This window comes from Chiloscyllium plagiosum, chromosome 4 (assembly GCF_004010195.1).
Source record: "Chiloscyllium plagiosum isolate BGI_BamShark_2017 chromosome 4, ASM401019v2, whole genome shotgun sequence".
Lineage (NCBI taxonomy): Eukaryota > Metazoa > Chordata > Chondrichthyes > Orectolobiformes > Hemiscylliidae > Chiloscyllium > Chiloscyllium plagiosum.
In genome coordinates, this window is record NC_057713.1 from 121,798,744 (window position 1) to 121,809,880 (window position 11,137).

General features: G+C 39.6%; 1 protein-coding gene across 3 annotated transcripts in view; it reads left to right on the forward strand.

Moving 5' to 3' along the window:
* The first annotated feature begins 297 nt into the window (after positions 1-297).
* LOC122549373 (spindle pole body component 110-like) overlaps positions 298-11,137 on the forward strand; it is a 59,350-nt gene continuing 48,510 nt past the window's right edge. For 2 of the 3 annotated variants that reach the window (XM_043689096.1, XM_043689095.1), the window contains exons 1-4: positions 298-442; positions 659-719; positions 4,951-5,046; positions 5,290-5,368. In XM_043689096.1, coding sequence (XP_043545031.1) covers positions 421-442; positions 659-719; positions 4,951-5,046; positions 5,290-5,368 — 258 coding nt within the window. In that variant the 5' untranslated portion in view covers positions 298-420. Of the gene's footprint in view, positions 443-658; positions 720-4,950; positions 5,047-5,289; positions 5,369-11,137 lie in introns of those variants that run through there. The other variant, XM_043689097.1, reaches the window with a different exon arrangement.

Consider the following 11,137-nt stretch of genomic DNA (forward strand, 5'->3'; position numbering starts at 1 on the left):
GGAGGTGGAGGGGGAGGTGGAAGGGGGAGGGGGCAGGTACTGGGACTGGGCAGTTGCTGCCTGAGGACCTTGGGCGAATTTCTACATAACGTCTTGAAGTTGTTACACACTGTAGGAATTAACTGCAGCCAGTTGTAACTGCTTTCAGTGATCGCCGACGTTTAAAACACAATTCCCATCTTGGAGCACTCAATCCCCCATCAGCGACGGCGGCAGCAACTTGAACGTCAAGGACTTCGCTCTCACTCCCTGCCATAGGCGATGGCCCGCGTCACTTCCGGCGTGCTGGCGGGGTCAGCCGTATCCAGGAAGTGGGGGGGGGGCGCGTCGGTTGCTGTGGTAACCGGTGGCCGCGCTGCAGGAACAAGTTGTCGGGACCCTCGCCTCAGCACGGGGTTTAAACCCGAGTGAAATAGTGAAATGTCGGAATATCGATCCTCTGGTAACTAGAAATATTTTTGGAAATTGGCTGGGAATAGTTTTAACCTGTTTGTTTGTTAGTTTTATCTGGATGCAATCATGGTGTAGTCTTGTTGGTTTCTATTAATTGGACCCAACGCTTCCATCAGGCGAAACCTCCAGCGCAACGGTGAAATGTTATAATGTAAAATGTGTTTTTTTTTCGTTTTGGAAAGTTGATTTGTCTCTTCCTTTCCAGAAATGTTGAGAAGCTCCAGTGGGAAATCTTTGAAGAGAGACAGTCCGCCACTTAATTTCAGGTACAAGATCAGATCAAGTGGGGACAAATATTAAATAATGCTGAAAAATTTCAACTCCGTTTTAAACTCCATTTTTCTGAATGCACTAACGCTTCTCTTCCTGGCTGACGTCTCTCCACAAACTTAACTGAGTTCATCCCGAACTCTAGCTTAACATGAGCCCAGTTCATGATTCACTGACCTGGCTCTTGGTTAAGGAGGGCTGAAAATGTGTTGCTGGAAAAGCGCAGCAGGTCAGGCAGCATCCAAGGAGCAGGAGAATCGACGTTTCGGGCATGAGCCCTTCTTCAGGAATCCTTGGATGCTGCCTGACCTGCTGCGCTTTTCCAGTAACACATTTTCAGCTCAGATCTCCAGCATCTGCAGTCCTCACTTTTTCCTCTTGGTTAAGGAGTACCTTGTTTTTAAATCACTGCACTGTATTGCCTGTTTTGAGCAAAATGCAGATACTGGATATTGGATATAAGAGAAGAAAATGCTTGAAATATTGAAGTCAGAAAGCATTTGTGGAGGGAAACAGAGTTCGTTTGGCATTTTCTTGGCAATATATGACCTTTAAAAGGGCCCCAACCAATCATTTTTATTTGTTGTGATGGGGTCAGAATAAACAAAGGGATTCATCACGTTTCTGTGATGGCAGTGGAATTGAGCATATGGCAAAATGCCTGCCTTCATTTACTGATTTACATATTTCATTTACACATAGTTGTATAATAAATGTTAGACCCTCAAAAGATCACTGCGCATTCACCTCATATTTCCTCATGTCCCTCCATAATCCAATGCTTTTTCTCCTTCTGTCCATTCACGACCCCACTAACTATATTCCACGATAAAAACATACCTCACAAGCCATGTCATAGAGTCATTGTATTAGCAATAGAAATGCTTTGAAGTGGATGTGGAAATAAAACTAATACAGCTGTCACTTGAACACACTTCATGTGAATAAAAGTTTAGAGAAAAGGAAAAAAAAATAAATCCATTAGCCCCCAAGTGGTCATTTAGTTGTTAAAAAAAACAAATATCTATTTAGTAATCACTTTAAAAATAGAATTTCTGATTTTTGGAGATAAATAATGTTTTCTTTTGTGATTTCACGTGACAACCATTACAGAGTTCAAAATAGTAATTCTTTGGCCGTAGAGCATGTTTGGATGTTTAGTTGTTATGAAAAGTACTTTATAAATGAAAATATATCTTTCTTTTAAACATGAGGTATGGACCATGAAGGCCACTTGGTTAAGAAATCACAAATCTATATATAGCCCTATGGTAAGATACCATGCCATACTGAAGTCCACAATATTTGAACCATATTACGGCTTTGAAAATTGTACAACATAAATTAATTAGGATTTTTAATAGTCATTTCAGTCATTTTTATAGACTGAACCACCCTGTCTACATCTGGTCTCGTCAAACTAAATATGACCAATTGTGAGCAGTGAACATGGTAGAAGAGATTGAAAGAAGTACAAGTAAATGCTGTTCACTTGGAAGGCATGTTTGGAGGTTTGGGTGAAGAAGAGTCCTATCAGATGTCAGCTATTTTTTTTTGTCTCTCTTTCTCTCAACAGATGTTGCCAGAACTGTTGATTTGCTCCAACATTTTATGTTTCTATAGCATATTATAACATTGGATAGTTCCTTCACTTGTTAAATAATTGTAGAAGGTATAAGTCATATTGAAGCCATACATATATTAACATCTATATGAAATGTGTATGTATGTATATATAAACACTGAATATACAATATGGAAAACAATGTGTTCCCTGTCAAATACATCTTGGTTTTAGCAAGATTTGCATTATAGTGATACTGTATTAGTAGCTTGATCAGTGTATACTTCAGTCCCATAAGCAGTTATTTCCATGAATTTTTAATTCTTATTTGTGATTCAGTAACTTAGTAAGAAACAATCAAAGATTTAGAAAGAATTATGTCCTTCGTTTCTTTTGAGGTATTTAATAGATAAAATGGGTAGTAGCCATTACTTTTTCTCGGTTTCTATTTGACCTTCATCATACTATGTGATAGACCTCTCTGTTACATAAACTCCATGTAAATCACAGCCCAGAAAGTATTCTGATGGGTTTGAGGATGCATGGGTGGGGTGTGGGGTGTGGGGTGTGTGATTGTGCGTGCATTTTGATGCAGCAGTCCATCTTTCAACAATGTTTAATGTTTGCCTAAATCCTATGTTCGCCCTGATCTTCACCTCCATGCCAATCAGATTCCCCATCTCTTTCCATAGATCCTTCATAGCCATTCATTCAGTATCCTATGTACAATTCTCAATAATAGGCAGCGGGAATGGGAATTAGATTAGATTAGATTCTCTACAGTGTGGAAACAGGCCCTTCGACCCAACAACTCCACATCGACCCTCCGAAGAGTAACCCATCCATTATTTTAATTATTTTAAGTCCAGGTGTAACTTGAACTAAGTCTGAGACAAAGTAATAAAACTCAAAGTATGCAATTGATTCTGTGAAAAATGTTTACATTGGGGGAAAAGTATTAATTCTTTAAGTGCCATTAAATTATGTAAGCAAACATTCAGGTAATCTGAAACCATTGAAAGACTGAACATGTTATTATAGATTTGTAAAACTGTTCCCCTCAGCTGTGTCAACAGACTTGAGTTGCTAGGCTTTTGTAACTTATCCAAGCATTCATAATGGCCACACCCTTCAGTACATGGTTGCAACTGCAAAAGCTTGAAATGGAAATAAAAGACACCCTCTCTATTTCAAAGCAGATTGCCTATCAATAAATTGAGGAGAACAGCTACTTCATTTATTTCTACCTTTCAAAGGGATTGTTTATTAACAATCAAAGCCATCTGTCCATTTATATCCCTGTGCTAAACATGTCCAGGATAATTTACCAACTAATTTTGCACATTTTATGGAAATACTTCATTGCACTGTCTTCAATGGAAAAAGTACTGTGAAACATCTCAACACTTACATGGTGCAGATTAGTTTAATTAATTTATCTTTGCAGGATAGAACCCTACAATAAACCACTGCATTAAAAACACATCTATGTTACAATTCAGCATTTAATAGTTTGAAGATGGAAAAATGTTTATGCTTAACCTTCCTACTTGTTCTTGATTCTTTACCAGACTTCCTCTGAAAGCAGGTTTCTTTTTAAGATCTTCCAAAACCCACACCAACACAGATATAATTGTGTGCAGGACGATATACAATTCAGTCCTCACAATGGAAACCCTGACCTCGGCGATGCATTGTGTTTTGCACTCAAGAAGGTTTTGCACTCAAGACCTACAAAAAAGGCCATGTGAAAGTTGTGTGGTGTCAGGAGGGCAGAGAAAAATATTTTTTTCTGCCCTCCTGACACCACACAATTTTCACATGGCCTTTTTTGTGGGTCTTTAGTGCAAAACCTTTTTTTCTCTGCTGGTAAAATGCAGTTGAGCATTTCACAATCCAATTAACACCTCTAATGGGAGTCAAAATCCAGCCTTTGTGTTTATATAGATTTTCATGCTACAGACTGGAATGCCCATTAAATATCCAATCACATAGTGAGCATAACAGTCAACTGATGTTATTGTCACTATATTTAGCTAGGATATGTTCTGAGCAGCAGGTCAAATGCTTATTGTGCTGTGGCTTCACTAATGAGCTATGGAATATAATAAAATAACCAAGTAACAATATACAATAATTGTAGAAACTTTTATATATACAATAATAACAAGGTTGTATTGGTAAATATTTTATAATGGATGCGAACCATTTTGATATCACAATATATAGGAACCCAATGGACTAATTCAGAAGGTTTTTGTTTGTCTTTTTATTTAGTAAGTAAAATTTCAAGTGTCCAAATTCCATATGTCACAATATTTAGTATGTCTGCTCATTTGCTTCTGGTTTTCAGTCTTCATCTGAAAGCTTCTGCTTTTCCTTCATTTTCCTTGAACCTGTTACTTCAGCCACTGGCTGCAACAAAGGTATTTGATTTCAATACTAGGATGATGGGTATTGAGCAAAAAAAAAGCCTAAGGGATCTTAGAAGATTAGCCCAGTACAAAGGCTTTCATTTGGTTGCTCTTAATCAGTGATGGAACTTTGTTGAAAAATAGGTAGGAATATGGTAAATGCTTGCATGATTAGGCTTCCTTTTGGTGAAATATCATACATAATGCACATTATTGGTTTCTACATTCTCAACTTAACTTCTGCTTTAGAACATGGATAACAGAGCCATTGTCTTCAATTGAAACTGAGTATATAAAGAATCTTCAGCAGCAAGTTTGTCTTTTGGAACTAGAAACAAACTTTCTATATCCTTTTGATTAAAAGATCAAAACATTAACTATTATAGAGCCATAGAGATGTATAGCACGGAATGTATATAAGAGAGGTGTATAATGATACATGTCTCATGCTTCATTGTTGGCAAAAAAAGAATGGAAATAAATTATTCTGTTTTAATCCACTTGTGATAATTCAATTATAGATAGTAAAGTTCTATGTTATGTCAGTACTACCTATAAAGGGTGTATTCCTTGATTATAAATATTAACACAGGATCAGGCTAAGCAAGCTGCAAGTATTCCACCAAAAATCACCTACAAGGCTGAGAAGATGTTGTCAGAAATGAAGGTAGTAATTGTACTTGTTTAATCACATTTTAAATTTAATTGTACAAAATATGAAAAAAAAATTAATGAATTTTGTCATCTGTACCTCATGGTATTGGTTTTAATTTTCTCTATTTCTTCCATATCTTGCTCTACTTCCTTCCTGTCTTCCTGAAGACAATGCATATTTCCATGCTAGTAGTTCTCTGGGATTACTTGTATGTAGGTATTTAACCAGGGGAAACATTCAGTCAAATCTAATTCCATCATTAATGAATGTTGACACTTCAGATAATAATTGGTAATGAGAATTTAAGTTATTTTTTAATACCCTCTTCCAATCCAGGAATACCAGTCAATTGTAGCACCCTCACAGACAGGGGAGCGCAGGCAAGACAGTGAACCAGGCACCCTACTTGCCTGTAAACAGCAAATTTTCCCACTGAATTATTAGAGGAGCTGTAGAAACTCCTCTACTTCTGGGTGTGAAACAAAATGCAGCATTTTTCTACTTGATCCAACAAAGCACTGAACATTTCAGCAAGGCAAGTGCAGTAGTAACAAGGGGTTGGCACCTGAAACACTCATTTATTTGCTCTCCACAGATTCTTACTAATTTGTATGCACCTCTAGCTTTAGTAATGGCTGATTTAGAAATGTCAACACTGTGGCTGTTGAAAGTTCAATGCATGACTTCAGATTAGTAATTTGATTCATGTTTTACTTGCTAGTTATCAGTACATTATCACTTTAATATTTAAAAAATAACATGTTTTGCTAAGATAGTAACAAACTGTTACAACAGCCTTTGATAATCCTATTTATATTGTCCAGGGAAAAGTTACCTATATTTAGAGAATACAAATGATTGATACTTGCAGGGCTTTGTTCCAGTTTTCCCAGTGTTAATAGTGATTTATCTAAAAACAAACTTTGCAACATAAAATGTAAATTTGCCTTCAGACAGTTTGAATTTGTATCCCTTTTTTCTATTATTACAGTTTTTATTGTGTTTGAGATTTACTGGGTGGCATTTTCAACCCTTTATCCTTGCTGAAAGGGACTATTAGTGAGTCAGGAACCCACTGAAATAACTTACGAGCTATGATGTGGCTCTTAAACAGAAATCAGGATGTTAGCATGTTGTGTAAAGATTACCTGATCAATCAAAGAGGTTTGGTCGGCTCGTGCTGCGGATTTTACAAAGGAAGGATTTATAGTCAAAGGGACCTGTTGTGGTTTGAATGTTTTGAGCCTGCAGCAACCACTGGGATGGCTAGAAGATGGGGAAACTGCCCTCTTGGTCTCAGTCTTCCCTATAGATTCTGCTTTGGGACCTGAGGAGCTGCTATGAAGTGATCTTTCCTAATTGTAGGAAGAAGAGGACAAACTCGCCAGCCAAGCCTGTGTGAATGAAGTATCTGAGGAAGTGAGCAGCACATGTACGGTCATTATAACCTGGAGACATAGCTCTTGGAACCTTAGAAGAAGCATGAAATACCAAACCCCAAACTCTGACTTACACAGCATTCACCTGCACAACATCCTTCAGAACAAAGCACCTTGAATTTGCATGCTTCTCTCCAGGGATTTTCACAAATCCCCATCTGAACAGCTAAGACTGCATCATTCTGTTGTCCTCTTACAGCCATAGCTCTCCAGTTATCCTCCACAAATGTCCTTCTCTCCATTCACATAAGCTATTAACTAACACTCATAGCTCTGTTTTCTCTCTTTGCAGGAGAGGAGAGCACACATTCTCTGGGAAATACAGAGACTGTAAATGTGGGGTGACCTGTGCCTTAATAGTCGCAAACATGGGGCAGGAGCAGGCAGAGACAGAATGACTTCATGAGGGAAACTAATGCCTAACAAAGTTACTAGCGTTCTTTGAGGAGACAAGTAACCATATCTTAAGAGAGTAGTCCTTGCTGAAGTCCATGGAGCACCCATTGAGAAACTCCCAAATGAGTTCAGGAGATTGCTATGGTCCATACCATAGTGGTTGGAAAGGGGGTGACAATCAGTCCTAAAGCTTCATAGTGGCCAGTGGGGCTTCAGGTTAACGTAATTCGGATTTCAGCACTTCTCATCGAGACTGTCAGGTTGGGTTCTCAAGGTGGTGGCTCTCAGTCAATCCATCAGCGCTGTTGTCAGAAACTAAGGGGAAAAGGGTTTTTGTGGGATGGGGTGGTAAGTGAGACACTTGGTAAGCTATTCTGAGAGGTTGGGAGCTGCAGGCCTGGGGTAGGGGAGATGACATTTACAAAGGGAGCCAAGGGGATTATGGTAAAGCGTACATGGGAAAGGGGGTTTGGGAATGTAGAGTTAAAATCCGATCACCCATTATCTTTTTGAATGGTGGAACAGACTCAAAGGGACAAGTGGCATATTGTTCTTTGTTCATGTTTCTTTTCTCAGAAGGTAGAATCTGGGGAAAGGCAGGAAAGTGGAGTTGAGGATTATCAGAGCAGCCATTAGCTCATTGAATGGCGGAACAGATTTGATGAACTAAATGGCCTATTTTTTCAGTTAGAGTCATAGAGATGTACAGCACGGAAACAGACCCTTCGGTTTAACTCGTCCATGCCGACCAGTTATCCCAACCCAATCTAGTCCCACCTGCCATTACCCAGCCCATATCCCTCCAAATCCTTTCTATTCATATACCCATCCAGATGCCTTTTAAATGTTGCAATAGTACTAGCCTCCACCACTTGCTCTGGCAGCTCATTCTGCACACGTACTATCCTCTGCATGAAAAAAGTCGCCCCTTAGTTCTCTTTTATATCTTTCCCCTCTCATCCTAAACCTATGCCCTCTAGTTCTGGACTCCCCCACCCTAGTTGAACGGACTTTATCTATTGATCCTATCCATGCCCCTCATCATTTTATAAACCTCTATAAGGTCACCCCTCAGCCTCTGACTCTCCAGGGAAAACAGCCGCAGCCTATTCAACCTCTGTCTATAGCTCAAATCCTCAAACCTTGGCAACATCCTTGTAAATCTTTTCTGAACTCTTTTAAGTTCACAACATCCTTCCGATCAGAAGGACACCAGAATTGCATCCAATATTCCAAAAGTGGCTGAACCAGTGACCTGTCCAGCCACAACATGACCTCCCAACTCCTGTACCCAGTACTCTGACCAATGAAGGAAAGCGTACCAAACACCTTCACTGTCCTATCTAGGTTCGACTCCATTTTCAAGGATCTAGGAACCTCCACTCCAAGGTCTCTTTCTTCAGCAACACTCCCCAGGACCTTACCATTAAGTGCATAAGACCTGCTAAGATTTGCTTTCCCAAAATGCAGCACCTTGCATTTATCTAAATTAAACTCCGTCTGCCACTTCTCATCCTATTGGCCCAACTGATCAAGATCCCGTTGTAGTCTGAGGTAACCTTCTTCACTGTCCACTATACCTCCAAATTTGGTGTAATCTGCAAACTTACTAACTATATCTCTTATGCTCATATCTAAATCATTTATAAAAATGACAAAAAATAGTGGACCCAGCACCAATCCTTGTGACACTCCACTGGTCACAGGCCTCCAGTCTGAAAAACAATCCTCCACCACCACCCTCTATCTTCTACCTTTGAGCCAGTTCTGTATACAAATGGCTAGTTCTCCCTGTATTCCATGAGATCTAACCTTGCTAACCAGTCTCCCATGGGGAACCTTGTTGAACGCCTTACTGAAGTCCACATAGATCATATCTACTGCTCTGCCCTCATCCATCCTCTTTGTTATTTCTTCAAAAAACTCGATCAAGTTTGTGAGACATGATTTCCCAAGCACAAAGCCATGTTGACTATCCCTAATCAGTTCTTGCCTTTCCAATACATGTACATCTTGTCCCTCAGGATTCCCTCCAACAACTTGCCCACCACTGACATCAGGCTCATTGGTCTATAGTTCCCTGGCTTGTCCTTAACTCCCTTCTTAAACAGTGGTACCATTTTAGCTAACCTCCAGTCTTCCGGACCTGTGACTATCGATGACACAAATATCTCAGCAAGGGACCCAGCAATTACTTCGCTAGCTTCTCACAGAGTTATAGGGTGCACCTAATCAGAACCTGAGGATTTATCCACTTATATGCATTTCAAGTCGCCCAGCACTTCCTCCTCTGTAATAAGGACATTTTCCAAGATGCCACCGTCTGTTTCCCTACATTTTATATCTTCCATGTCCTTTTCCACAGTAAACACTGAATAGTAAATACTTGTTTTCATATCTCCCCATCTCCTGTGGCTCCACACAAAGGCTGCCTTGCCTTTGAGAGGCTCTATTCTCTCCCTAGTTACCCTTTTGTCCTCAATGTATATGTGAAACCCCTTTGGATTCTCCTTGACTCTATTTGCCAAAGGTATCTCATGTCTCCTTTTTGCCCTCTGGATTTCCCTCTTAAGTATACTCCTACTGCTTTATACTCTTCTAAGGATTCATTCGATTTATCTTGTCTATACCTGACATATGCTTCCTTCTTTTTCTTAACCAAACCCTCAATTTCTTTAGTCATCCAGCATTCCCTACACCTACAGCTTTTCACCCTATCAGGAATATATTGTCTCTGGACTCTTGTCTCATTTCTGAAGACTTTCCATTTTCCAGTCGTCCCCTTACCTGCGAACATCTGCCCCCAATCAGCTTTTGAAAGTTTCCACCTCATACCATCAAAATTAGCCTTCCTCCAATTTAGAGCTTTTTGATCTGGTCTATCATTTTCCATCACTATTTTAACACTAATAGAATTATGGTCGCTGGCCCCAAAGTGCTCCCCCACTGACACCTCAATCACCTGCCCTGCCTTATTTCCCAAGAGTAGGTCAAGTTTTGCACCGTCTCTAGTAGCTACATCCACATACTGAATCAGAAAATTGTCTTGTACACACTTAACAAATTCCTCTCCATCTAAACCCTTAACACTATGGCAGTCCCAGTCTATGTTTGGAAAGTTAAAATCCCCTACCATAACCACGCTATTATTCTTATGTCCTATATGAGGGGGTTAACTATTTGTAAGGAATTTTCAGATAGTTTATTAAATTTGTTAAGTAGCAGTTTTTAGATTTATCACATTGGTTAATTGATAAAAGTAAGTATACAACTTGTATCACTGATACCAGAGGACCAACAGGCACTTGGCACAAAATGTTAAAGTTGTAAAGACAGCATCCTGTTTTCCGGTTAAATTGTTTAGGATCTCTTCCCTAAATCCTCCCTCAGTCTCTTCTGCCTGTCTTCCATCTGATCAAGACCACTCCCTGATAAGAGCTGACCCCTACAAAGGCCACCTGACAAGGACTGCCCTCTGACGCTGAACATTTGTTGATATATTGTCTTTGTAGAAGTTGGAGTTTACACTGTGTTAATCACCCATTTGAATCTTCTACCTAGTAGGCTGGAACAGCCACTGTTCCCACTTGTCCATTTCATCTGAAGGCTCGTTTTCATCCTTTTTGGGAATAACATTTTATTTTTCACACCACTGCATTGATAATAGGATACATATGGTACTGTATAGTTCTTTGACATCTACTTTTCGAACATTGTGACATTGGTGCTCTTTATTGTCTCCTTCCTTTTGTCTTAGAGTCATAAAGTCATAGAGATGTACAGCATGGAAACAGACCCTTCGGTCCAACCCGTCCATGCCGACCAGATATCCCAACCCAATCTAGTCCCACCTGCCAGCACCCGGCCCATATCCCTCCAAACCCTTCCTATTCATATACCCATCCAAATGCCTCTTAAATGTTGCAATTGTACCAGCCTCCACCAC